Source organism: Poecilia mexicana, unplaced genomic scaffold (genome assembly GCF_051168715.1).
Source record: "Poecilia mexicana isolate PSO_F unplaced genomic scaffold, ASM5116871v1 scaffold_15, whole genome shotgun sequence".
Lineage (NCBI taxonomy): Eukaryota > Metazoa > Chordata > Actinopteri > Cyprinodontiformes > Poeciliidae > Poecilia > Poecilia mexicana.
In genome coordinates this window covers 8,104,516-8,132,244 of record NW_028263384.1, presented here as the reverse complement: position 1 = coordinate 8,132,244, position 27,729 = coordinate 8,104,516, and the positions used below count along the sequence as shown (strand labels likewise).

Sequence of the window (27,729 nt, the reverse complement as noted above, 5' to 3'; positions counted from 1 at the left end):
AATTGCATACATTTATTAAACTAGAAGGGTTTAAATAAAAAATAAAGCCCAAAATGAATTGCATTCTCATTAGTTTATGTTCACACTAGAACGATAAACGAGTTAAGGTTAAATGTCATATCAAAAAGTTTGGCTGATATTCTGCTGTAGGAAGTGGACATCCCACATGTAGATGGCCAGTTGTGTCCTGTCATGTTTTATCTACACCACTGATACATGATGCTGCAATCGTCACTATTCAGCCAGTTCAGCCAAAAATGAGACACCAAGTTTTAGAAATCACAAACTTTGATTTACACGGTGTATACAGAATAACTGTATACACCTTGTGTTCTGCTAAAAACATTCATTCACAGAAATAAACCACCTTTATTGTTTTTGATATTTATTTACATAATTCATATTTCCAGAGACCAACACTGTTCATCAAAACATATGATGTATGTGTTGGCTTCCCATCCCAAACCCCAGTCCGTGAACTCATCACAGTTACAGAAAAGGAGGAGAGGACGGCATGTAGCAGCCAATCGGATTTCAGAATCTCTCTGCAGTCCTGCTGGCCACCGCTCTGATGTTGCCGTAAACCTTTGAAGGTGGACTTCCTGTTGAGAGATGGAGAGCAGGGGGAGGTTTTAAAGGTCATTTCCAGCATTTAGAGTTTTGATCTAAATGTTAAATGATCGGCTGCTTACCTAAAATCAGGTTACATATTGCTGTTCGGGCCATTTTGATATTCTGAAAAGAACCTAAAATGTGGATTTTCCTGTTGAGACACATTTAGAAAAAAAACTCTAAATACACGCATATTGGGGGAAAAACAAAATCACAAAGGTTTAACTGTGATGGGCGAATCACGACTTGGATCACATACGTCTCTGCCAGAACGATGCGAGTCTTTGTCACATTCTCTATGGTGAATTTCGTTTTTCCTCCCTTCCCTGCTATTCTTCCAATGGCCCTGGATAAGTGGTCGCCTTTCAAAGGTTTTACTGTGAAAAAAAGAAAAAGTAAAACAACAAAAAGGTCAATCTTTTGCAAAGAAAAAAGGAGAACAAACAAGTGCAGAGTAGGAGAGCAGACAGAAGGCCTTGGGTTTTGCAATCTCACCGTCTGTGACATCAAAGCTTTCAAGGAAAAGCTCGTCTAATCTGATGAGCGCCATGGCATCCTGGGAAGAGGAAGGGCGACTATTACATCACTGGCAGGAATCCAGCGAGTTCAACGTCAACGACTCCATGGAGTCCTACAAACTTTAAATCACAACTTTCAAAGGTTTCGACTTCCCTAAAGGGATGATCATCGGCTAAACTCCAGCTAATCAATACTGAGGTTGTTCATCAGGGAGCATTTCTTGCACTCACCTCAACCTGGAAGCCTAGGATGAACGCTTTGACGAAATCTGCCGCTTTCGTGAGGGCGCTGATTTCCTGCGTCTCTTTGCACGTCTGAAAAGTAAAACACACGAAACAGACGAGGGTGTAAGCACTACGAAAAAAAAAATAAAATAAAAGCCTTAAGAATAGTAACATTACTTCAAATCAGTGCTACCAACATGTCTGAACTTACTTTGATTTCTACGTTCCTGGTCTTGAGGTTAAATCGCACTTGAAGCTGCAGGTTCTCTACGATGGGAGTGAAAATCTTTAGCCAGTTTTCCTTCAGCGGGGTGTATCTGTGAGCTGGAACGGGGATCTTACGCATCTCATCTGGTCCCTGAATCACACACAGGAACATTATATCCAAATAATGTCACCTTAAAATGTAAGTAAAAATCTGTACTAAGTATATCTATACATTCATTAACTCTCAAACATAATCGTTCTTATCTCAGGACACACATAGATTTATGGATTCTTAATCACTATTATTTAAGTAAACATATGCCATACGTCGTTTTATTTGCATACATTGTCAAAGTAGTTTGACTTGAGACACAAAATGGCAAAATTATGTTTGGTTACCAGGTTGAAAGAGAATAATATGTTGGAGCAAAAATAAGATAAATGATAAATAAATTAAAAAATATATTAAAGAGATAATTATGAATCACAGAAAAGCATTTCAGCAACGCCAAAATGGAAGACACCATAAAATAACTCATAGTGTCATGATATGAGCTACATTTATCAGAATGGTAAATAAAATCCTGCAATAACTAGCATAACTATATTATGTCTATATAGGTATATATGGATATATGGTAAGACTGTTACCATACGTATTTAGATACAGTTTTAGTGTTTTGTTTATTTGTCACCCGGCTCGTTTTGCTGTTGATGCATCATTTTGAATTGCTTATTTAAATATTTCATTTTTTTAATGTATCGGTTCTGTTAGAGACGTCATCACCCAAAGGAAGTCATTAGCGATAAATCGTTCGTAGTTTCTCCCAATAGGTCTGAAGAACGATGTGCGCATGCGCAAGTTTTAAAGGGGAAGCACTCAAACCAACTTGTTAAAGTGCTGAAAACATAACAGTGCCTAAAAATATACCCCTTTTTTACATACATATGATGGACGCAAATAGAGGTAATTACCCGTAATTTGTCTCCGGAGATCGGTGGAAACTGCGGCCGTTTAATGGCCACGCTCTCCTCTGTGTCCATGTCCACTCCGTCTTGCTCACGTTTACGTTTCTGATTCTTCTTTTTAGACTTCACCTTTGTAAACGCCTCTGCGCCATCTTTACTCTCCCCAGTCACTTCAGCGGCTACAGTAGGAGTTTTTTCGGTGTCCATTTCCACAGAAGGTGTTTTAAAGTTCAGTTTTGCTTAGAAAACTGAGGCAGACTGTGGCCACAGAGGCATGAGGTGCGATGGAAAGGACCCAAACAGCCGCGTCATCAATGCCTATAGAGTTAAGAAATTCTTGTACACGTTTAGGATTTAAAATAAAACTCAGAATGTGTCACTATAATTCAGTCTCATTTATCAATGCCTATTAGCCGAATTATGTATGCCCGTAAGCAGACGATATTTACTTAACATATAAATTTATAGTCAGGCATATCTCCAGACAGCAATGAGCTCTGTGGGCGGATCCTCGCTTTATTTTGTTTTGGCGTGGAGATATCCGTTTTTCAATAGATTCTCGACCCTTTTATAAAGTATTTTAAAAGATGTCCTCGCCTCTATCGAAGCCTCAGATCATCGCACACATTCAGAAGAGTCTGAACTACACGGTGTTCGACAGCAAATGGATTCCGTGCAGCGCCAAGTTTGTCTGCTTGGGAAACTTTGCCAGAGGAACAGGGGTGCTCCAAATTTATGAAGTTCAACACGGAGAGGCTCAGCTCATAAAAGAGGTAGTATCATCCCTTATATTGGGCCTTTTTGGTTTTTAAAATCATAGTGTGAACGGGCTATCCAAGGGATTTCAAGCGAGGGTTCTAGAACTCTCTTGCTCGCTTGTAACCATGGTTACAGTCAGCCAGGCAGTTTGTAGACAGGTGGACAGTTCATTGCAGAAACCAGGTGACACAGTGTGACTGCTATGTACTGCAATAAGGAGATAATAATAACTTAGTTACGTAATTAATTATCTTTGGTTGTTAACGTGCACATAATCAAGGTCAGGTGAACTTATAGTGTGTTGCTGAACTATTCCTATGCCTTGAATTTTTCCTCATATTTTATCATGTTAGCAAACTTCGTTGTGTTTTATTGGGATTTTTAGTGATAGATCACTGCACAGTTAGACATTAAAATTCTTGAACTACACTGCGGCTCTGGTACTATGTTTGTTGATTAGAAAGTGAACGCTGCCTCTGGTAATTTTCCCTGAATTGTACCTGCCCAAGAAAATATTCCCAATGCATGATGCTGCCACCACCATGCATTAGCATGGGGATGGTGGTCACTACCCATAGCATTTTTAGTTTGGGTCAAGAAGTTACAGTTTGATCTTGTCATGGCCAGATCACCAGCTGTCTTCCACATGTTTTCTATGCCCTTCATGGCCTTGAATATTAATAATAATAATAATTTTAAAAAAAACAGCTCGAGATGAATGAATATTTTTCCAAGGCGCTGTACATTTGATTTGAATCTATTTGTCCCTTTGTTGGAGTTGAAGCATCTCTTTACGCCCCCATGTTTCAGGTGGAGAAAGCTAAACCCATAAAGTGTGGGACGTTTGGGGCCTCGTCTCTTCAACAAAGACACATAGCAACCGGAGATTTTGATGGAAATCTCCACATATGGTACTACAACTGTCTATTTACACCAAACTGTAGGTTCACTTACAATTGTGTACTTTTGCTGTTAATTGGAAAGATGAGCAGCAGAAGTAAAAGTGTCAGCGTACGCAGTCTACTTTGTCTCTGTCATCCACAGGAATCTGGAAGCGCCCGATGTGCCGGTGTACACCACAAAGGCCCACAAAGAGATCGTGAACAGCATCGATGGGGTTGGTGGCCTTGGAATTGGCGACGGTGCTCCTGAGATCGTCACAGGAAGTAGAGACGGTAAGAACAGAAAAGCTTGATGCCGTTCTTATTATACAACATTTTTTAATTGCACTGAAATGGAGAAAATTACAAAACGAGACACAAATCTTTTCTTTTTGTTTGTTTGGGGGGGGGGGGGTTTGGCTGGGTTTTGCAGGGACAGTAAAGGTGTGGGATCCCAGGCAGAAGGATTTACCTGTGGCCAACATGGAGCCTGTGGAAGGAGAGACCAAGAGGGACTGCTGGACTGTTGCCTTTGGTAACTAAATTATCACATAGAGTCAAAATACAGATATCATTTGTAAGATTTTCATTTGTCCTTTCTGGACCTTTTCTTCAAAAGAAAATCATCAAAACTACAGTACTTTGAAAAAGTATTCATTTTGTCACGTTATAGCCATACACTTCAATATATTGTATAGGGAATTTACATGGGGACCAAAGTAGACTAGTGTATAGTTGTGAAGAGGAATGAAAAGTTGAAATGATGTCTTGCTTGTTTTTAAAAATAACAATCAGAAAGCTGTGGCAAGTATCCATATTTACTCTGACCCACTAAAGAAAAACATTGTCCAACCAGGTGCAATCAGAAATCACCTACACTTTTCAGATTTACAACAAAACGCTGCTTTGTGTTGCTCCATTTCATACAATTGTTTGTTGTGATTTCACAAAACAGTTCAAGATGTTATGAGTGCTTTTGAAACCCATTGCTTAATTTACTAATTTTTGTAAAACAATTAAATATGCCTAATAGTTTGTGTTTTGCGCAAAACAAATTTACCACCATTTCTGTCTTTTTTTTTTTTGCATAAAAAGCCTCTTGAAATTCAGCAGCGGATAAAACGTCAGGAGAATATTAGTAATATATGAAACCATGTTGGATCTTTTATCTTTATTTTCAACAATCTTCTGGAAATTTTAGATATATCTAGTGTAGGGATGGACGATATGGACTTAAAGTTTGATCACGGTATTTTGTGGTAGTGTAATAATGATAAAAGTGACGGTATAAGCTAGTTATTACATCCTTGTTTTTAGGTAACCGTGTGGCTGAACAAAAATACAGCTCTTGGAAAACATTCCTATCTCCAGGACACCGATTGCATAAAGAAGTGTAATTTGCATAATTGAACTTCAAATCATAACTGCATTTAATCTTATGTTTCAAATTTATTGATGCTTTCACTGAACAAGTATTGGAGAAAACATTAAACCTAACAATCAGCACAATGTGGACAGTTTTTTGTGGGGGGACTTTTAAACATCATTAAATGGACAATTATCGCTTATCGTTTATCACAATAAACGATAAACGATACAATGAATGCTCACCCCTAATCTAGTGTAACGTTTTTCAGGTAACGCCTTCAACGATCAGGACCGATGTGTGTGTGCCGGCTACGACAACGGCGACATTAAACTCTTCGACCTGCGGAACATGTCTGTACGATGGGAAACCAACATTAAAAACGGGGTGAGGTGAAAACACGCGTCCAAATCCCTCATGAGGAATTATGGTGGATAGATTTTTTTTTTTTTTTTTAAGTTCCTAACTTAAAAGAAAAAAAAGAAAAAGTTAGGACGACGGGCCGAACGCTCCTATCAGGTGTGATGATGAATATAAATGACTGCGCTGCTTTGATTGCTCAGCTGCTTCCATTATTCACTCCCTCTCGAATCTAGATGCGCCGATGATTGCTCTCCTGGCGTGGAGCCCGCTACATTTTTCTTTTTCCTCTCCCACTCTGAGCAGGTATGCTGTGTGGAGTTTGACAGGAAGGACATCAACATGAACAAACTGGTGGCCACCTCGCTGGAAGGAAAATTCCACGTCTTCGACACGAGGACTCAGCACCCCACCAAGGGCTTCGCCTCCGTTTCCGAAAAGGTGGTTACAGAGGGCGTAGCGGGAGACATCTGGGAAGGAGGGAATATTAAAAAAAAAAAAGAAAAAATTCAAAAGATTATTATTCTTCTTATTATCCCTTCAGTTGGAAAGGTGAACTAGGGCTGCGTGTCGATTTGAGCATTTTCACAGCTGGAAGTGTTTTTTTGGGGTCGTGTTTGTCTAACTCCCTCTGCGGCTTTTTGTCGTGGGCCAAAGTAGACACAGGGCTGGAGAAGAGCGGTGGCCTTTTTGGTTGGGAAATGTGGGGGTGGGGGGAATAAACTCGGCGTACAGCACATCTTAACGGAGCTGGAAGCGTCGGCAGCCTGAGCTCTGGGAATATTTCCCAAAGGTGTAGCAGAATGTCTGGAGGCATGAGGTTCCAACTTTTTGGACAACTTGGCCCTGTCACGACTGCAAATCCTGCTGGACGATAAAATCTCCCTGTAATTGTTACAAAAAACAGTAATATTATTGTTTTTAAGACTATTTTCAAGTAATATACTGTTAATAAAATAATAATGCAAGTTCACCCTCTCAAGACCAATACATTTTAATTTTGTCAGAATGGAAATTATTGAGCTCATTTTAATTTTTCATGCGATTAATTAATGAATTGCTTACTGCGACAGGCGTAGGTAGAAGAAAAGATCTGCAAACCAAAAACTAGAGTCAGACATGAGAAAATTGGATCATTATATATATATATATTTTTTTTTTTTAAAGTCCAAAGATATTTGAAATTCAACACATCTTATTTTAGTTTAAACTGTTTCATCCAATGTGATAAATCATCATCACCAGCATGATTTCTGTGTTTGATCCAGAAATTTTCAACAAATTTTTAAAGCTTTTTCTTCTGTTTTTTTTTTTTTCTTATTTTCCTTTAGGCTCACAAAGCAACCATCTGGCAGGTGAGGCATTTGCCCCAGAACAGAGACATCTTTATGACTGCAGGGGGAGCAGGAAACCTACATCTGTGGAAGTAGTGAGTAATCGGACATGAATCACTTTGAGCTGCAGAACCTGTTTTTTTTTTGTTTTGTTTTGTTTGTTTTTAACGTTTTCACTTCTGCTGTTCTGAAAGTTTTTACACGTCTGAGCAAAAGTGGTCACACCCTGTTAACTTTCTCACATCAGAGCGACAAACTCCAATGTACTGATGCGCTACGTTAACACTGAATGTTCTAAAGTGGAATGAAAACAATGCATCATTTCACAATTTTTTCCCCAAATTAGAATCTGAAAAGTGCGGCATACATAATAGGGTTTTTGAAGATAATTTTTTTTTTCAAAATCTGGATTCTTTTTTTCTTTTTTCCCCACCAAAGCACTCCTTTCGTTTCCATAGTGATGATGCCATCAAGCCTCGAGCCACCATCTTGTTTGCCAAGTGTCTTTTACAGCTTTTGAACTTTGAATTCAGGTCAACTCTACAAAAGAGTTATCAGGGTCAGGCTACTGTTTTTTTTTTAATTATGAGAATAAAGTGGTAATGTTAGGAAAATAAAGTAATACATTTCTGAGAACTCCCAACACAACAAAATCTTAAAACGAGGAATGGTGAGCATCTTCTAAAGTTCCACTTCGGTATCGGTTTTGCAAATAGGATACTCTTATCTTTTATTATCAGTAGCAGGAGTTTGAAATTATTGTTTATTTCGAGAGAAAAAAAAAATAGACTGAGCTTCTCACGTCAGATCATGATAACTGCAGAAGCTTTTCTCTCATTAAAAACTTTATTCCCATAGTTTTCAAATGTTCTTCTGGTAAAATTGTGTCTTTATTCTGTTAACGTTATGACTGTATTCTTGTGATTAAACAAACATTCTTGTAGCCTTGGTGGCCCTGACACTCCGTCGTAAAGCTCGGAGAAGTAAAAATAAAAAAGTTTTATCTTTTTACTTAGTAGTAAACGCTTTTTTCCCCCAAATCCCATCTCCAGTGAGTACCCCGCACAGAGAAGCAAGAAGGACTCTGACGGAGCGGATGTGGGCGTCGCAGGGTCGATCAACCTCCTGCAGAACGCCACTCTGTCCACTCAGCCAATCGCCAGCCTGGACTGGAGCCCCGACAAGCAGGGCCTCTGCGTGTGTTCGGGTTTCGACCAGACCGTCCGCGTGCTCATCGTCACCAAACTCAACGTGACGTAACGGAAGCTGCCGGGAAGACCAAGAAGGAGCGTTTCTATCCATCCGCCGGTTTGGGAATCGGATTCGTTTAGATGCGCAGACAAACATCTGAATTCAAATACAGGGTGAAGAAATTACTTATACACCTGCATGTCAAGGTGAAGATTTATTCTCGCTAAAATTCCCGTCTTTCATCCAGCGATCCATGTACATTTTGTTAGGTCTGTGTTCTAACATGACTTTTTTTTTTTTAACAATGAAAACTGTTTCTAGATTAAAAGTGTTCTTTAAAAAAAGAAGAGAGAGATTTACCTATATCCTCTGTGCTACGTGACAAAAATATGACATCTCAGTTAAATAAAAACATCTTCATCAACACAAAGAACAAGACAGCCTGAGAGGGAAAGGGAAACGCAGCTCAGATCCAGCATTTGAATCTGAAGAAGTCCTGCAGATCCGGGTCGTCCTCCTGTCTGTTGTTGATTTTCGCGTAGATGCTCTTCAGCAGCGACGTCTTTGACTTCTCGTCCAGAATGTCGATGTACTTTTCTATGACGCCTGTGAACAGAGCCGCAGAAGTCGACGTTTGCACACAGATGCGTTCCGTTTGACATTTGGGTTTAAAATACCTCCGTATTTTACTCAGATTTAATGAGGAAACCAACACAAGCATTGCTGTCTAAGAAGATACACTGAGGTCAAAATGTAAAAAAAAAAAAAAAAAATGCTACAGGATTATGAATATTTCTGCTAGTCTCTGTACATCATCTACAATTTCTTCAGCTTTCTTCCAGGCCTGACTAACAGACCTAGCGGTCTGGACCTACTTAGCCCCATGACTTTGCCGTATGCGACCAGGCTGGGGCCCAGCTGCGGGTGGTCAAACAGCTGCTGTGACATCAGCAGGCGGACGATCTCCCCGGTGATGAAGGCGTCGTCGAAGCTCTGCTCGGCCACGTCCTTCAGAGGGAACCCGCAGTACACGTCCAGCGCAGCCTCCGGGTCCGAGGGCTCCACCAGCTTCACGAGCTCGATGTACGCGTCGTGGATCTGTCGTCCAAAATATCAGCTTAGACTTGTGGGTTAGAAATAACATTGTGTTAGGGTTAGGGTCTAATTTTAAAACTGGGCTTATAATCTCCCTTTTTGACAAACCCTATAGACTGGTTTATGTTGTCCTGAATTGTCTTTAATTCTGCCTTAGGTGTTTTTTTTGGTTTACTGCCTTCTTCTCATGTGTCCTTGCTTCATTTCCTTTCCTTTATCATTATTTTCCCACTTGACTCCTTTCTTCCTTCTTTCCTTCCATAAAGTTTTTGATTTTATAGTTTCTACAGTTAAATTTTTCCCACTGCTGCCTGGTTTTTAATATTCTTTCTTTACGAAATGAATTTAAATGACCCAGATCTCTGTGAGGTTGAGTCGGGGGGTGGGGGGGGTGGAGGTCTGACATTTCTACATCCAACGTGTGTGTGTAGGAACCCTGACACCGGAATGACACCATAGGGCGGGGATGTAATCTTATCTTGAAACCAGTACAAGCTGCACTGCGAAAGCTTAGAGGGAATGCCCAAAACAAACACTTCAGATAACAACTGACCCCCGGCGCCATGGCGATGACCTCTTTGTAGAAGTGCTTCGCCTGATCCTGGGTGTCTGCAGAGCGTGAGAAGGCCCGAGCCAGACCGAGCCGCGATACATGAGACCTGGGGTTCAATGGGCCCGACGCGCTGGCTGTGTTTTCTACTGGAGGGACTACACACATAATGACACTGAGTTACAGATTAGGTTTCACTGGGACAAACACATAAAAGTCAAGTATTTTATTTATTTATTTATCTATCTATTTATTTATATATCTAATGAGTTCCTGCATATAAAACAGTGAAATTGTGTTTTAAAAATATTCAGCTATATATATATATATATATATTTTTTTTTTACAGGAAATCAAGAAAACGTGTTTCATACATTTCTGAGATCATCACTGTAACTTCCCAGCTCTTTTGGGTGGACTCCTCTTATATGATTCATATATAATCCCTCTAGTTTTAAGATTATGCCGAGAAGAAGGGCCTTAACTTTACTTGACGTACCCTCTGCAGTCTCTGCAGTCTCAACAGTCTCGGGACCAGAATCCTGTTCAGGCTTGCTAGCAGGGAGCTTGGCTTTAGTATCGTCGCTGCCTGGTTTAGCTGCTGTATCTGGTTTAACAGCTGCACCAGGTCTCCCCCTACAGGAGGAACAGTGTAATGCAAGTCACGAAACAAAAAAAAAACAAAAACAAATAAAAATCCTTTATGAAGACTGCATTGAAACGCAAGAAACAGTTCTCTTCATTGTGATGATGGTCCAGGTTTTTTGTGAAATCAAACTTTGAACTGGTGTAACTCTGAACTGCTACATTTATGTTGCCTACATAGATTTATGTTGTATACATAAATGTACCTTACAAGGGTCATTTTGCAGTGTGGTCACAGCTTATGAATAACAATGAACGTACAGAACTCTTCACATTTATTGGAACCCCTGGTAAAGATGAGTAAACGTCCTTGTAACGATTTTATCATTTATTGGAGCAATATAACCTCACACTGAGCCTCTGGTATTGTAATTTTTCAAAATCACACAACATAATTATTGGTACCAATTGAAAGACCAAGTCACGATTCATTATAATTTTCTTTCTTTATTTATTTCTTTATTTGGACAGAGACCACCAGATTTTGATTAAATTATTTTCAACCTTTGAGTAAGCAGGAAGTCCCTTCAGATGGATGTTGATCTTGTTTTTGTTTTTGTTTTTTTCTACGAGTCCAGGACGCCATGCATACATTCACAAGGCTGGAATAAAAACATATTCAGTATTTATTTTTGCCACCTGTTGCAGTTACCCTACCTCAAAATAAACACAATGTCCTTTTTCATTTTTAAAAGCAGCTCAAAGAAAGCGTCCCATGTTCCATGTCACATTGATTCACCTGGGAAACAGGAAGCCTTAAAATCAACTTAAAAACCTAAGGCATGAATACAACAAATAAAAAGATTCAGTTACATATATTTTTCAAGAATTGCTTGGTGAGCCAATAATGTTAGTGCCTGTTTTATTAAAGTACATAATTGAATCATTTCCCCAAAGAATGAACGTTCTTAATTGAATTTCTCAGTTTAAAATGATATGTCACAGTTGTAGCAGAATAAATTATTTATTCATTCATATTGAGAGGTAGCTAAAAGTGTTGCATACACACACCACAAACACCTACATGGAAAAATAAAGTTATAACTTACTTGACTGGAGGAATTCTAGCTGGAGGCTGAAGCACCTTCCCTCCTCTGACGGGGGCTGGGGGAGCAGCCGGCGGAGGTCTGGACACAGGGGCCCGTCCCTGAATCGGACCTCCTCTGCCCAGCTTGGCATCCCTGACTTGCACGGTCTTGCAAGCTGGAGCTTGGGCTGGTTGAGGGCCGGCCTGCGCGGCTGCCTTCTTGTTTTTAACCTCCAGGTGCTGCTGCCACCACTTCTGTTCTGTGCAGATAGAACATTTACTTTGAGCTACAGCAAGTGTAGCAGCCAGTCCATTTGAGAAGAAAAGAGCTGATTGTTATAAGTGATGATTTATTAAAATCATCTGTGTCATCAACCAACATAAGAGTTAGACAAGAACAAGTAACTGTGGCTACAGTCATTCTCACCATACGTTGTTATGCATAGCCTATTACAGAAGTACAGTTCTTTTCATTCAGATTTTTCCATAAACACTTCAAATTACTCAAATATACTTTAAACCCGGTTACTAACCGAGTTGCTTTTTGTTCTTATTTTTCTGTTTTGCTGTTAACCTTCTCTGTGTATTTCGGTGAACCTTTTCATTTACGACTGTGTTCTGCTTCCATAGCAGAACACGTTCACAAGAAAGTGACCAAAAACATTCCTCAGTGGCAGCTATAATAAACACGTGTAACTTTACTCAGTTGTCCTTTACAGCAAGTGTTAAAGCTACAGTATGTAACATTTATAATATATATATATATATATATATTTTACAAATTTATTGAAACTGTCACTATGTCTTCTCAGTATGGTATGAGAAAGATAATCTGAAAATTCGAGCTCCTTGGCCCTCTCCCAGTCCTAACTACAAACAACCAATCAGAGCCAGGAGGCGGGTCTTAGCGCAATCAATCACAATCTCCTGTGGCTCATCCTCTCCACCTTGCCCCCTGCTGCACTGCAGCTAGCATAGCATGTTGTGGATGCTCAGGATGGTCAGCATGACCACTGATGACGGCAGATAAACAGTTTTCCTGTAACGGTAAGTTGTTTCTCCACCATTAGGACATTTAGCAGCGAGTACATAAGATTGATTGACAGCGGTAAGACCCTCCTCCTGGCCCTGATTGGTTGTTTTAGGTTGGGAGCAGTGGATTTCTTCACACAAAAACTTCAGCTCACGACGAAGGTGGAAGAGGTTGATCTTTTCACAGGTTACCTGTCTCATAAACTGTCACAATTATATACATATATGTTTATAAAAGTTACACACTGTAGCTTTATTCTGTGGAATCTCAGCTGTGATTTATTTCTCCTAAAGGTGGGAGGTGTGGACTCACTGCCCAACAGTTCAGGTGGATCTCCACTCAGAGGTTTGTCTTCCAGCTCGATGCTGGCCTGGAAGCTGAGGCGGGCGTCGCTCAGGACCTCATTTGACCTGTCTGAGTTTGGGTTGCTATCGTACTGAGCCAGCTGGGCCACTCCGAGGTGACACAGAGCTCGGCTGTCCCGCGGAGAGGTGATCACCGCCAGCTGGCACGTCTGCGTAGGGTGGGAGGAAACGTCATGACTCATGTCCGAGCTCTGGTGACCATTAACCATAGATACACGAGAAATCCTAAAGAGTCCTGAACTCTTACTCTCTCCTGCATGTCCAGCAGCTCCTGGCAAGGAGAGATGGTGGTCAGGCGGATGAGAGCGGTGAGGGCCTGGCACCTCTTCGCCACCAGGGCCTGCGTGTCGACGGCCGCCTTCGCCTGCTGCTCGCCCTGCTGGATCAGTCTCTGCAGCAGGGCGAAGTGAGCATCCAGCAGCACCCACTCCAGCTGCCTGCTCGCCTCGCTGCGACACACAAACTGACTCACGCTCCGGGCAGCCAGCGCCGCTACGCTGAAGTATTTCAGAACAAGGGCAGAAAAATATTTTTTTTTTTTCTTTTTTATTGTTCATAGCACAAACTTCAATGAATTTTGTTTGGGAAGCTACGTGATAGACCAAAACCAAGTACATTATAACTATGAAGAGATAGAAAAAATATTCATCATCTTCAACTTGTATTTATTTATTTTTGTTGTTTACAAATTTAAATCTGAACAGTGTGGAGTGCATGTGAATTCAGCCTCCTAAGAGAGTGATTAATGGTTGATGTCAGGCTGCATCAGCATCTTACTGTTTTGTGAAAGAAAGCAAAAATATATTCAAACTACATTGCAAGAACACAAAATGCTACCAAGTACTTTTTCATAAAAAGTCAACATGTAGCTTCAGTCATCAAGGCAGACGGTAAATTACTGAGTCATCAGAAATCAGAAGTGCAGCCCGCAGATGTCAGAGGTTCTAAAAACAAAACCTATGACATCTGCAGCAGATGCCACAAAACTGTGTGCAGGAGTTGCACCGAGCAAAGAGAAGCGATCTGCTCCACCTACGAGTTGTAAATAATTGTATTAACCTAATTCTAAGTAGTGTAGACACACTGCAAAAACACAAAAGGTTAGCAAGTGTTTCCGGTCTAGTTTCTGGTGTTGATACCTTGAATTGAAACAAAACTAACTTACAAGTAACCTTTCAGGAAGATGGAGGAGCTTGTTTTAAGTGAATAATTCATTCATATTGAAGAAGTTATAATTAAATGTGAAATAATCTGCCAGTGGAGCTAGAAACTTTTCCCTCAATATTAAAGAATTAATTATTTAAAACAAGCTCATATATCCTGCAAAGAAAAAGAAAGTTACTTGTAAGTTACTTCTCTCTTATTCCAAATGTTATTTGCCAAAAATAGACCAAAAATACTCAATGTAGTACGCTGACAACATGCTGGTTAAAACAGCAAGAAGATGGCAGGTGACCATGGCAACCGGTGACACTAAAGGCCACAAACAAATTATGCCTAAACTTTGTAGAATCACACCTCAGCTTCTCCTGTCTATTGCCAGGTTGCAAATCTACAGACTGAAAGGGTAAAGGGGGCCAAATACAAAAGCACAATACATTGCTTTGTCTTGTATTTGCTAAAAAAAAAAAAAAAAAAGTTAAATAACCATAATTATCCACAACTTTATGTTGATCTATAGCATAAAAACAATATGACATGTGGAAAAGCTCGCATGCAGAGCGCTGCTCAGAGTGTCTCCGTACGTTAACCTACATGTGGTACACCTGCTCAGGAGTCATGGACTTCTCAGGCAACGTGGCCTTCTGCTGCAGCTGCCCCAGGGTGAGAAGCCCTCGCAGAAACTGTGGATTCAGGCTGGACAGAGGGTCGAATGGATCCTGGTTCTCCTGACTGCAGAGGAAGTCAGGAAGCAAGAAATACACGTGGAATTTACAAATAAAAAAAACAAAACAAAAAAAAACTTCCTATTCTCCCTCCCGCAGGCCCGAACAGAACATCCTGATACATTACACATGCTGTCATGACCTCACACTTTTCCCTCTCTCACTCGAAAGCATCCACCTCCGCCATGCACTCAAACAAAACACACACTTAACGAACCTCTCGCTGCAGCGTTGGCTGACAAAGTGCTCCAGTCCCTGATGTAAGAACAGTGCAGCCTCCTTCTCCGTGCCCTCGCCGGCTTTCTGCTCCTGCTGCAGCAGAGCCAGCCCTGTAAAGAATCTGAAAAAAACAAATCAATGCTTAAGACAAGTGGAGATTTTAGATGTAGCACTTTCCAAAAGTATTCGGGCTGAAAGGTTTAATCCAAAGCAAAACAACCACAATTTACATGTGCGGACAATTAGTAGGTGACTATATTTCAAGTGCCATACACTCTCCTAGACAGTAATGTATTATGCCAGTTGGGTCTTTCATTGTCTTTTATGCCCATGTTCAAAATAGAGCTTAGTAATCTAGATGTTAGAGCTCCAGGAGAATGCTGTTTGTTGCTGCGGTTACTCCGTTTTCTTTTGTTTTTTTTTTCTCTTTCTGCAGGTGTACAGGCAGACTCATCGGGTGTTTGCTTGTGTTCTCTCGATGCTCTCGAAAAGAGAACGATGCAATCATCACGATGAAGGAAAGGAAGGAAAATGTGGCTTAATTGCAACATTGTTATTGAAACAACCGACATTGATGCATTGATGTTGTATTTTCCAGTTTCCAGCTCCTAAGACATTATCCATACTCTCACCCTTAAGTTTCTTTCATGAAATCTTCACTTTCCCTCTATATCTACAAGTGTGAGCTTCAAACCTGCTCTTACACACACACACACACGCGCACACACACACACATACACACACACGCACACACACACACACACTTGATCCCATACGTGAACATGAGCGCTGACCTGAGTGTGGGGTTCAGCGGGCGCAGCGCCAGCCCGGTCTGGACGTGCTGCAGAGCCTCTTTGCTTCTCCCCTGCAGCAGCAGGAGTCTCCCTATGTGGAGGCTGAACTCCCAGCTGTCCGGGCTCAGGGACCAGGCGTCCAGGTACTTCATGAGGGATCGATACATGTAGCTCTCCTCGTCTTGCATCACTATGTTGCGATCCTGCAACAACAGTCTCCCAAGTCATTCATAGACTGCCATTAAGATCACAGAAAAAGCTAAAGAGGAGGAGTTGGAATGGGAATATTTGGACAGTGGTTGAACTAGTTAAAGGGGCAGTGCTGTGTTTTCCAGGCAATTAGTGCCATTTCATAAAACAAAAAAAGTAACTGTGTTAATTTTAGTTGTAAAAAAAAATGCTGTTTATATGAATTATGACTTTAAAAAAATTTGACTTTGTAATTTAAAGCCTTGAAATTGGGCCTCCGTCGCTTTAAGAACTCCTGCTCTTTCTGAAGCGCCACCTTCAGGAACCATCACAACATCACTCCTCCATTAATCCTTATGTAACATTTTAACCTGCATTGCACTGAGAAGTAGCTCCTATAATGAGCTAAGCAGGTGTTTGCTAATTGCTGCTGGCTAGTCTGAAGGAGCTGAATGGCGGAGTTGTGGGAAAGGGCAGCTCTGAAGAGGAGCTGCGCCTAGAAAGGCGGGGCTAGTTCCACCCAGGCGTTTTGCGCAGCTGAATGGTTGCCACGGGAGATTAAAGGATTTTTAAAACATGCGTGAAAGAATCAAAGCAACACTCCAGGTATGATTCTGATGAGGGAATAACATCAAAACATAATGAGAAGCTCAAACAAGTTGATTTTACATAATACTGCCTCTTTAAAATAACTACAAAAAGGAAGTTGTGCAGGTACATTTGAGAAGTTGCTGCAGCAACAAAAATGACTTTAATGTGTAGACCCGTAAAAATACAACATCATGTCTATACATTCTGGCGAATCTGTAAAAAACTCAAAACGCATTTCGGTTCTCATATCTCAGGTTTTACACCCTGAGCTACAAGAAGAGTGATTTGTATCCGTGTTTTTCTCATTTTGTTCCTTCTAATATTTGTTACCACGGCAACACCTGATGATTTTTAGAGTTGTAAAAGTCAGATGGGGTTTACCTTGGCAGCATGCTTGGACAGCCAGAGGTAAAGGGTCTGCACATAGTCTGACTTGCTGAACTGTCCCTGGTCTTTCAGCTGGTGATACTCCTTATCCAAGGCCTGCAGCTGGTTCTCCACGGAGGGCATGCCGTGGAAGCCATGCAGCTTACACACAGCCAGGATGTCGTCCTGATGGGCCGAAGACTTGGCCTCACTTATTTCATCTTTGTCCTTATCAGCCTAGAGAAGACGAAATGAAAAAAAAAGAAGAGTTAATCATGTTTGTCTGCTTATAGCTCAGCACAAATATCTGAATCATGAGATTGAGCTTCATAGCACAACTAAAACTTAAAAAATTGATCAGACATGGACTAAATGGTAGCAGTTTAAAATCTAAATAACATGGTTTTATGTTAAGAAAAAAAAAAAAATCCAAATAAATACCTTTTTCGGAGAGCCGTAAACCTGGGTGGTGTTGTGGTGCTCCTCCAAAACGAGACCCAGCAGAAAGTGGAGTTTGGCATTTTTGGGACTGAGGGCAATAGCTGATGCATAATAAGCAGCCGCCTCGTCCAGGCGGTGCAGCAGAGCGTCCACGTTCTCACTCCTGAACCGCTCGCCTGCAGAAAGGGTTAAAAAAAACCCCAGATGTTAAGGTGCTTTCTACATCTAACAAAATTAAAAGTGTGATGTATTTTCTTCTAGTTCTATGTGAGCCTCTTGAGTCAGTACTTCTGGATCACTTAGTGCTGACGTTACTAGATGGGAGTCTGAATTAGAACCGATTTTCAGGTATTTCTGCTGATTTCTCTATTGGATTTGGGTCCTCAGTAGACTTTTTCAATTCAATTCCATTTGAGTGCATTTCTAAAAAAAGGAAAAAAAGAAAGGTATATGATTTTATTCTCTATAGTATTTTCCTGATAATGTCATAGTAAACCTTGTGACTTCAGTTTTGTAATTCCTTGCCATATTTGGGAACATACTATAGTTTAAAAGCTTACAGAATACGAAGCATAAACACATTTTAACATATTTAATGTGTTTAAGTAGCATGACACAGCCTTTTTGTTTTGCAGCAATACGACCCCGGCGGGGTTAAACTGAGCTTCTCTTTAAGCCACTCAGCCTTTTAAAAACAAAAAGCTGCTGCTGCTGCTTACGCTTTAAGAGGTCTGTCTCTCTTTCTCTCTCTCGCTGAATGTGCTGCTATTTCTCTGCTCAGTTTCAGCGACTCCTATTCGGTCATCTGGGATCAGCCTAAAATGTCGCTTCTGTGAGTCATCAAACAATTAACGAGGCGAACATAGCTGTAGAAGAAAAAAACAAAAAAGAAAAAAAGAAAAGGATCCCGAGCGGTAACTAGAGTCCCTGGCACATTAGACGAAAGAGGACGTCTTGGAGGCGACCACAAATGGGCCCATTTGCATGTATTTTTTAATAGCTGCGGCTGAGATGACCTGAACGAGGGCTCGAGTGTGTGAACCCGGCCAGTAAAACGGGAGGTTTTAGTGCAGTTTCTGTAAATCTATTCTGCCTCTGATGTGCTTTTCCGTTGAGATTAAACTGCAGAAATTATTCTTGCTATATAAACGTAAAAACATACTGTGGAATATTGGAGAATATTTTATATCATTTCTGCTGCATTTGCATTTATTGCGGTGAGAAAGTAAAAAAAAAAGAAGAAAGAACTGATTTTAACAGGTGTTTAGATGAATCTGTTCCAGCCACAGAGTGACACAGATCTGACTGATTGACACCCAACATTGATCCCAACATTGGTATTTACATCATATAGCTTGCAGCCCTCTGTCTTTGTCTTTTACCTTTGTGACTAGAGTGTTATCTGATCCCAGATAAGTGGGGCAGGTGTATTTTGTAACCATGTTCTGAAATATACGCCCTGTTATTCCTTTTAATAAATGAAAAAAATCCTGCATTTTGCAGTTAGTTTGCAGTTTGTTAGTGTATTTTTTTTTTTTTATTCTCACGGTCAAGAACTGTAATCAGACGGTCGATAAGGGATCAGTAATTTTACAATATCACTGAATGTGCCATGAATTTACTGTGAAAACCTAAGATTCCATTTAAATAACACAATTCATATTAAACACATGTAAATGTAGCATTTTCAATCATTTATACTTTTTGTTTATCATAGTTTTCACATTTTTATTTAGTAATCCGGGGCAAGATAAGAGAACATCCTACTCAGGCAGGACACATCATCTAAATCAAGTAAGAAAACAAGAAAACACAAGATGTGAAAAAAAAATTTACCCCTCCATCAGTTTTTGTTTTTTTGTCGCAGTTAAACTTTTCAGGCCATCAAAACCTACCCAAACCAACCTGGTCACCAAGCACCAGGTGACTGAGTTTACATTTCATAGAAAGCTCGGTTAAATTTCAGACAAGCCTGGAGACTGACAGACCTGTAGAATCAAGACAAAACTACATGAGTAGGACCTTAGGTAAAATGTACCTGATTTGAGCAGGTGTTCCCTGTGGTGTTTCAGATGCTCCTCAGCCAGAGCACACAGGTTATCCACAGTGTTCTCCTCTTGTGCCATTTGGAGGTTTTTCTCCCAGTTACGCACCTGTAGAAAACAAACGACGCAGGCTAAGCCGTCAACGCTAAAAACCAAGCAGAGTTACACAAGGAGCCGATGATGATGACTTTGATCCAGCATGTGGATGTAAGGAATGTGGTAAAGGTCATCTATAAAAATCACAAACTTTGTGGGGACAGTTTGGGGATGACCACTTCCTGTTCTATTATGACTATTGGTGCACAAAGCAGGGACAAAGCAGGGGACAGCGGACCGTTTTTAGGATGAATTAGACACTGCAAACCTCACCTTCCTGTCCAGCGTCAGTGTCTGACCTCACAAATGGATGAATGGTTAAATTATTCAAGCAGTAAAACTCCAGACTATAAATATACATTTCAGTGAAATCTGTGGAGTGTAAACAAGAAAGCAAGAGATAATTACCGTACAAACATGCTTTGTCTCTATCTCCAAACCTGCAGGTGTTGCAAAGTGCTCCTTATACCACTTGGTCTCTATGACGTCCTGGAAGAGCAGGCACTGATTTTACTAATATTGAAGACTGACAAAAACATCACGGCAGATTCAAACATTTAAAGACGTAGACATCAACAACTCATTTCATAGCCGCACACAGCAAATGTTGCTTTAGCATTGAGAAGCTGTCAGAGGAACTCTGACTTGTGAATAAAGGATGAGCAAGAGTCAAGGTCGACGACAACCGCTGAACTCTGCTTCATCTTTCATCTTAACCTTTGCATCCAGCTCCCCGGTGGGTTTGTGTGGACAGTCCAGGGCGTGCGACCCGAGCTCTGATAGCTGCATCACGCTGTCACATCCTATCAAGGCAACATAAAAACATAAAAGGCGAAAATAAAACCACAGAAACTGGAAGTTGTAGACACAACTCTAGGGGTGTCTGTAAAGCTTTTACTTAACTTTACAGAATTAACTTGCGTCAGTATAGGTAACCGGATGCTACGTGTTTAGTTAAGTAATAATATCCCTTTTATTAGCGCAAACTAATCTTTGCCTGCACTACCACCAGGAAACATGATATCATAGGTTGGGTGAAGAGAAGTTAGAGAGAGCACCTAGCACATCAATAATGCTGTTATTCAAGCACCTGTAACAAGTAGAGCTTCTCTCCAGAGTGGAATAAGAACATCAATCTTTAAGGATCCAAGAAGTGACAGTCAACACTTTCTTTAGCATATTTACTGTTCCTAAAAGTCCCTAGTGTGAAGTTCTTCTTTACTGTTGCTCAAACCATATTCAGCCGCAGGTTTAAATAAATCTTTTTATGGAATTTGAGGCTTCAAAGTTGTACCTCGGTAACGAAAGAAGCAGTGGATCGGAGCTGCTGACATCGTTTTGTCAAGGTCCAGTTCAGAGACCTTCCAGCCGTCTCCCAGAACGGAACCGGTAAACGGGTCGACCTTTGACCGTCGGGCCAGCATCTCGATGTAAGGTCTTGAGAAGATGCTCTTCGGTTCACTGCAAAGTAGTGTGACAATCACCTGTAAGTATTGATATTTGGATGAATGGCCTGCTTTGTGTAGCTCCTAATTTAATTTTGGCTGGATTTTTAGTTGGACTTCTTGCTAGAATTGGTAGAGATCATTGCATGGCCCATAGATTTTCACTAATTGGAGCTAATGGGTTTGGGGAACTGTGATGGACTGTCCAGAGTTTACCCCGCCTCTCGCCCATTGATGGAGATAGGCACCAGCATCCCTACCGACCCCAATGGGATAAGGGTGTAAGAAAATGGATGGATGGATGGATGGATGGATGGATGGATGGATGGATGGATGGATGGATGGATGGATGGATGGATGGATGGATGGATGGATGGATGGATGGATGGATGGATGGATGGATGGATGGATGGATGGATGGTTGGTTGGTTGGTTGGTTGGTTGGTTGGTTGGTTGGTTGGTTGGTTGGGGGAAGTAATTCCAGAAGCTTAAAGAAAACTTTCTGAAATCCGTTCTGATGTGTGTTTGAGATCGATGTCCTCCTAGAACAGACTATGGTGTCTTCGTTTCAGCCATCTCACTCAAACTGTCCAGCTTATTGTAAACTGGTAAGAGTTGGAACAACATCAACTCACTAGAGTCAGTTTTTACGGTGGCCTAGACTAAGAGGATTCACCTCCAGGGTCAGTACTTTCTAGCTTGATTGGAAGCTACCAGCCCCAACAAGCACAGAAGCAATGATTGAGATATTTTGGCCTCAGTAACAAGATGAAATGTTTGGATGAGTCAAGATGAGGCTTTTAGACTCTAGAACATTAGACCTTCGACATAGCACAAAAAAGTTTTTTCTTTGACGTAACAATAATTCTTGGCAATAATTGAAAGCCCTGTTTGTTTCCACTAAGTGGTGCTACGTTTGTAGCAAAAATGATTTTGTGGCTAAGTTGAGTATTTGGGTTTTGCTGGATTTTGAGGAAAATCCTCTTTATCAAAGTAAAACTGCTTTTGGTGAAGTTAGTGAGATGGTGTGGCGGAGCATCTCCCACACTGGAAAAACAGGGCGAAAATCTAAAATGAATTAAACTCCTGCTTATAAAATTCAGATACATTTTAAGGGCCACTTCAGCTCACTTTTGCACTGATAGCAAATGAAGCACTTCTTTGTGAAAATTTTCTGAATGAATGAAACTCGTATCTGGCTCAGGTCTCACCTCTGGTGGACAGACACAGGTCTGTACAGAGCGCTGAGGGACACGGGGCATTCATATTCCACCTGATGCTTCCCCTCAGAGAAGGTCACAGCCACAGGAATCAGCTCCCGCGTCACACACACTGTGTACACCTGCAAAAGTGAGACGGCCATTATTTAATGATAAACACAGCAGAGCCTCATGAAACTTTAATGGCCCTAACAAAGTACACCCAGAAATTTAGCTTATGTTTTCTTATTTATTAATGGGGAGCAACTTCAAAAGGAGGGAGACTTTAAATTGAACAGATTTTTTTAAAAGTATGATTTAGGGGTTCATAAGGTAAATGGCAGCAATTTGAAAATAAATATACACTGAAACCAGTATACTAACTGCACATTAGATATTGAACGATCTACAAAAACACTTTTGTACCTGCGTAACACTGCCATCTGCTGAGCAGACAGAGATCTCCACCAAGGTGTCTCCAAAATGTAGTAAGACAGTTTGAGAGTCGCTATTACCATTTACTGCAACTTTAATAAGGCTGTCTGGAACCTTGGTTTGAACTGTCACTAAATTACAGTGAAATGGGACAAAACCTGCAGGAAAATAAACCAGGACAGTTAGTTTTACAGTGAAATAGAAATAAACTAATAATAATAATAATAATAATAATAATAATAATAATAATAATAATAATAATAATATTAAGCTACTTTTTAGTTATTTTATGAATGAATCTGGACACAAATTAAAATGAAGGAGCATACAGCAGGTCTGATGAGAATAATAAAGTTTCTACTCACTGCTGTATTCGTGGACTTTGGTAGCAAAAGCTGGGTGAAGTGGAATATCCCCTTCCAGAGAAAGTTCACTGAGCTCCGCGACCTTTGCTGACAGCTTAGTGATGTCCAAACTGTATTTCTTCACTGTCCCATCTTCGGCAACCACTTCGATTTCCACTCTGTTTATCCCCTCCTTCAGTTTAACAGTGCTGGAACGATCACCAGTCAGCTGCAACACAAGAAACCCCAAAACTAATATAGAAAGAATTGTCTTTAAGAATAATAGTACTGATAATAATAATAATAATAATAATAATAATAATAATAATAATAATAATAATAATAATAATAATAATAATAAATGAATTTAAGTTTGTTTAGAGTAACACTCACAATGCTGTATGATGCTTCACAATCACTGGTGCTCAGGCCCAGAGTCACTTCGTTGACACTGCTCTCCACTGTCACTTTGTAGTCTGTAACCTGTGGTGAGAAGGCTGGCTGGAGCTTCCCAACAGAGATAGTGAGCTTCTCCAAATCACAGTTGTCCATGGCTCAAGCCTTCTCTGTCTATGAGGACTGTAACGACGGCAAAACTATGGCTCTTCTCCTTTACACATAATGACGTTCCTGGTTGCCAAGGCAACCGCAGCACCTCTGTCAGGTTTACCAAATATATCTTCTTCGAAAATGACTGTCTTCTTTCACTCACCTTGCCGTCTTTTTTCCTTGAATGAGATTCTTGAATGAAATCTTATAAATAAATTTAATTTAATTACTAAAGTAAAGTTAGCCAAATGGCTAAATGCTTTAGAGTGGCTGGAAAACGCGAAGCAAGAATACAGCTACCAGCTAATAAGTCTAATAATAACCACTTAAGCTAATGTAAATAACGTAGTTGCAAAAAAAAAAAGTGTAAAGCAGCGAAGCAAACAGCGACTCTCCCAAACGCCAGGGGGCAGGAGAGAAAGTAAAACCGGTTACACGTTATTATTCACTTCCTGTTCGAAGGTTAAAACGTGAAGCATCTTGAAAAGGTAAATACAACACTTTCTGTAATGCCTAATGAACCACCAATAGACTCCGTTTACATTTAGCTGTTGTAATCCTTTTTCTTTTTTCTACTTTGTTTTTTATTATTATTATTATTTTTATCATTAAAACGTGTATCCCCCTTTAGCTGCGTTTGGTAACTAGCAACGTAGCTAGCCGGGACAGAGCATTGCTTCCTGTCTGTTACAGTTACTTTATAGAGCTACAGCTGGGATTTCTGAACGTTTTGGGACTTGTTTATTTGTAGAAAAATGGCCGAGGGAGCAGCAACCGAGGACTACCCGCAGGAGATAGACGAACAGCTTACCACGTTCGATTCCTCGGTGAATGCGGTGAAAACCATGCTGGAGAAGCTGATGTCCATGTCCAGAAACGACCTGATGCAGAAGGTGACGCTTGTTGCTTCTTTGCTGAGACGAATAACACAGTACAACGCATAAACTCTGAGCTAGTTTTTAAATCTGTTGAATCTAGCACTTCAAGCTTTGAGATAAACATTGTAACCTCTGCAATGTCGATCTACGAAAATTACATTTTAGCTGAAAATTCCCTGATTCTGACTTCTTTCTGTATGTGCACGTTTTTTGGGTGCAATAACTGTAATGACTGTTATAAAATCATCATTGCAGCTGGATCCTTTGGAGCAAGCCAAGCTGGACCTGATGTCTGTCTATACTCTTAATTCATTGTTCTGGAGTAAGTTATTCATTCATTTATATTGATAAATGTATTCATCATGATGTTGACTTGATAAATGCAAAACTAATGGCCTGTTTTGATTGAATATACATGTAAAAATAGCCCATTATATCTATGAAATATGAAGGGGAGGCTAAATAGCAATAACACACACACATATACACATATAAGAAACAGTGTTAACTTTCATAATTGTTTGCAGTGTATCTGGTGACAAAGGGAATAAACCCAAGAGAACATGGAATTAAGCAGGAGCTGGTATGTGCGTCCTTTAACATTTTCGATATTTTCTCTGTATCCATGGCGATTTTCTCATCACCCTCTTTCTGTTTTCATTAGGAGCGCATAAGGACTTACATGAACAGAGTCAAAGAGATCACCGACAAGAAGAAAGCGGCGCGGCTAGACAAGGGAGCCGCTTCGCGTTTCTTGAGGAACGCCCTTTTTGATCCCGACGACAAAGAGTTAAAAAAAGCTGCGCCCAAGAAGCCAGCGGATGCTCCCTCTGAAGCTCCTCAGAGAAAACGCCCCAAACAGAGCTGAGCCTGAGGAAGAGCCACTCAGTCTGCTCTCATTGCGTGATTTTCCTGAAGGATACAGAAGCAAATGATCAAACTGCTAAGATGAACTCGAGAGATGGCAAATATTTGTCTCACTTTAGTGGAGTTTGTTTGGAATTCATCTCTTGGATGTCAATCGTCTAATCTTTACCAGCTGTTTTAGAGATAAACAAAATGCTAATTCATCTGCTCGGCTTGTCGAGTTGTGCTGCTGTTGAGACGTTACTTTAGATCTCTTTGGTTACTATGGACAGCTTCTCTTTAGTTTGAAGTGAATTCTATGAACACACTTCAAATATATGTATATTTTTTAATTCTTCTGTTCATTGTTGGTTGTTTCTATTCATTAATTATTTTTCCTGTATAGGTTAAAACCATTTTTCTTTTCCTTCATGTGATCTGAAGAGACGAACTCTTTTAAAAAAGATTTGTCATTGTGTTTCGGGTGCTTGTGTTGTGCTTTTTGCCCCACATGTTTATTCATTTCTGAAGTCTCCAAATAATACAAGAAAATAATGTAATTCAATCAGATCAAGTGTTTGTAATTACTTTAAGGTTTTCATATTTTATATTTAGGGCAAGCAGTTTCCAGTCAGTGGCAACATAAATGCCTTAAAGATGATTTTATAACATACAGTTGAGCCCCAAACTATTCATATTACATCCAAATAAGAATTTAATGCATATTGCTTTAATGTCACCAACGTGTTCCTCTTAGACTTTATAACTTTGTAGTTGTTCAGCCTGAATTTGATGGCAACCTGTAGAGGGAGCTAAAGATTAGAGTGATGACAAAGAGGCCTTCTGGTCTCAAACACTTGGAGCTCAGTGCAAAACATAAAATTATAGGGAAAAAAACAGAACATGCTAAAAGCTAGTAAGCGATTCCACAAGTGGTTTGATTCTTGTTAGCGGTTTTCAGATAATACCCGAGAAGTTTTTTTAGTTTTTCAAAATTATACTCCATTGTTTTCTAATGAGTAATTGCAGGGAAATATTGGAAAATTGTGAAGTATATTGATTATGATTAGTGTACATTTTCCTCTTTCTTTGTTACACACACGCTCTCTTAAACCTTTTGGTGAGCTTTAATATCTCAGGTGCTATAAAATGTCTCAGATGTTCCAATTCAACAAATGCATTATTTATGTGAAAAGCGTAACATTTGCAATGCAGCGCATTAAAAAGTTGATTGCAACATTGCACACACTGATAGACAATTATGATTTAATATACTGAGCATATCTAGTATGCTGATTTACTTAGTACACTAGATAATAAATTAGTATGTCAATTTACTATCTCCATTCCACGCAACTGTGCAGAAGTTCTATTCTATTTTAATGTAATTTTTCAGAACCTGTATTTTAAGATTTAATATTTCAAGAGATGTTAGACCTTTGCCATTATACTGTGGCTATATTTAGCTAATACTTTGCTTTACAAGGTTGGATTTAGCTCATGGTATGATGCATTCAGGGTATTTTTAAGCCACAGAGTTTGACAATGAAACAAAGAGTTAAAGTTTTTTTTTTTTTTTTTTTTTTAAATCATAAACTAATCTGTTTTTTACGTCATTATGAAATATAAGTTAAAATAACAATGTAATATTATTTGCCAGGCTCATCTTTCTGATAGGCTGACTGCCAAATTTATGGAGCTGCTTTGCTCGTCATGCTAGCTTAGCAAGCGCTACATGGAAGAGCTTCTGTCAAGAAAAATAGTGGAGGAACCGTCCTGCTGCAAAGCATGCTAAAACTAGAAGGTATGAGGTAGCACTTTACTAAACAAATGTAATAAGTATTAAACAGTGAATAAAAGTGACAAAAAGAAAACAATCTTATAGTTTATGTTCTTTACATATTGCCTATGATAAAGGGGTCCACGCCCAGGAGCTAGCGCTGACAGGGCATCATGGCAGGACTTGAACAAAACTGAAACTACGTCTTTCAGTTTCCATTCTTTCATGAAGGCCAAAATAGTTACGTTTTTCCATCATAAGCTGTGAATCTCTGCAGCTCCTCCAGAGTTATCATTGGCCTCCTGCTTAATGCACTCCTCACCTAGCAGCTTAGGCCGACGGTCTAGATAGCTTGTACAATTCTGTTTGGTACATTTTATTTCGGGATGATATAAAGCCCCTAGATAAAGGTAGCAAGCACATCTTTAGAGGTCTTGTATCTTAGTAAATACAGTGAACCCTTTGTGTAATTTAGAAATAAAGTGAGCC

The 27,729-nt window shown here is 40.0% G+C and overlaps 4 protein-coding genes across 4 annotated transcripts; 2 read left to right on the top strand and 2 right to left on the bottom strand.

Annotated features, from left to right (window-relative positions):
• Positions 1-368: 368 nt before the first annotated feature.
• On the bottom strand, positions 369-2,831 carry pno1 (partner of NOB1 homolog). The gene is made up of 7 exons (XM_014974782.2): positions 2,538-2,831; positions 1,567-1,713; positions 1,362-1,445; positions 1,108-1,168; positions 872-989; positions 693-763; positions 369-602 (listed from the first exon to the last, which is right to left on the bottom strand). The coding sequence occupies exons 1-7, from the start codon at positions 2,736-2,738 to the stop codon at positions 535-537; spliced, it is 750 nt and encodes a 249-aa protein (XP_014830268.2). The 5' UTR covers positions 2,739-2,831; the 3' UTR covers positions 369-534.
• A 109-nt stretch (positions 2,832-2,940) lies between these two features.
• dnaaf10 (dynein axonemal assembly factor 10) lies at positions 2,941-8,769 on the top strand. The gene is made up of 8 exons (XM_014974781.2): positions 2,941-3,304; positions 4,101-4,201; positions 4,335-4,465; positions 4,605-4,706; positions 5,809-5,924; positions 6,204-6,338; positions 7,229-7,326; positions 8,284-8,769. The coding sequence occupies exons 1-8, from the start codon at positions 3,119-3,121 to the stop codon at positions 8,489-8,491; spliced, it is 1,077 nt and encodes a 358-aa protein (XP_014830267.2). The 5' UTR covers positions 2,941-3,118; the 3' UTR covers positions 8,492-8,769.
• A 59-nt stretch (positions 8,770-8,828) lies between these two features.
• On the bottom strand, positions 8,829-23,739 carry LOC106927147 (uncharacterized). The gene is made up of 20 exons (XM_088013477.1): positions 23,581-23,739; positions 23,209-23,416; positions 22,835-23,001; positions 22,421-22,551; positions 21,059-21,225; positions 20,482-20,567; positions 20,173-20,253; positions 19,662-19,776; positions 17,624-17,799; positions 17,198-17,419; positions 16,037-16,239; positions 15,241-15,363; positions 14,893-15,030; positions 13,385-13,634; positions 13,085-13,286; positions 11,762-11,999; positions 10,567-10,703; positions 10,071-10,216; positions 9,298-9,520; positions 8,829-9,028 (listed from the first exon to the last, which is right to left on the bottom strand). The coding sequence occupies exons 1-20, from the start codon at positions 23,737-23,739 to the stop codon at positions 8,889-8,891; spliced, it is 3,312 nt and encodes a 1,103-aa protein (XP_087869603.1). The 3' UTR covers positions 8,829-8,888.
• Positions 23,740-24,131: 392 nt separating this feature from the next.
• Positions 24,132-26,025, top strand: c1d (C1D nuclear receptor corepressor). Its single transcript, XM_015002501.2, has 5 exons — positions 24,132-24,224; positions 24,488-24,629; positions 24,870-24,936; positions 25,142-25,197; positions 25,279-26,025. The coding sequence occupies exons 2-5, from the start codon at positions 24,492-24,494 to the stop codon at positions 25,480-25,482; spliced, it is 465 nt and encodes a 154-aa protein (XP_014857987.1). The 5' UTR covers positions 24,132-24,224; positions 24,488-24,491; the 3' UTR covers positions 25,483-26,025.
• The last annotated feature ends 1,704 nt before the right edge of the window (positions 26,026-27,729 follow it).

Bases quoted from the DNA above. Each gene is read 5' to 3' on its own strand.
- dnaaf10 (XM_014974781.2), top strand. From the start codon at position 3,119: ATGTCCTCGCCTCTATCGAAGCCTCAGATCATCGCACACATTCAGAAG. The intron at 4,707-5,808 runs GTAACTAAATTA...AACGTTTTTCAG, and splicing joins CTGCTGGACTGTTGCCTTTG to GTAACGCCTTCAACGATCAG. The intron at 6,339-7,228 runs GTGGTTACAGAG...ATTTTCCTTTAG, and splicing joins TCGCCTCCGTTTCCGAAAAG to GCTCACAAAGCAACCATCTG.
- pno1 (XM_014974782.2), bottom strand. From the start codon at position 2,738: ATGGACACCGAAAAAACTCCTACTGTAGCCGCTGAAGTGACTGGGGAG. The intron at 1,446-1,566 runs GTAAGTTCAGAC...TTTACTTTTCAG, and splicing joins CCAGGAACGTAGAAATCAAA to ACGTGCAAAGAGACGCAGGA. The intron at 764-871 runs GTATGTGATCCA...GTGTCTCAACAG, and splicing joins CGCATCGTTCTGGCAGAGAC to GAAAATCCACATTTTAGGTT.
- c1d (XM_015002501.2), top strand. From the start codon at position 24,492: ATGGCCGAGGGAGCAGCAACCGAGGACTACCCGCAGGAGATAGACGAA. The intron at 24,630-24,869 runs GTGACGCTTGTT...TCATCATTGCAG, and splicing joins GAAACGACCTGATGCAGAAG to CTGGATCCTTTGGAGCAAGC. The intron at 24,937-25,141 runs GTAAGTTATTCA...AATTGTTTGCAG, and splicing joins TCTTAATTCATTGTTCTGGA to TGTATCTGGTGACAAAGGGA.
- LOC106927147 (XM_088013477.1), bottom strand. From the start codon at position 23,739: ATGGACAACTGTGATTTGGAGAAGCTCACTATCTCTGTTGGGAAGCTC. The intron at 23,002-23,208 runs GTGAGTAGAAAC...ATTTTCCTGCAG, and splicing joins CAAAGTCCACGAATACAGCA to GTTTTGTCCCATTTCACTGT. The intron at 17,420-17,623 runs GTATTTATTTGG...CGTCTTCTCTAG, and splicing joins TTTACGGCTCTCCGAAAAAG to GCTGATAAGGACAAAGATGA.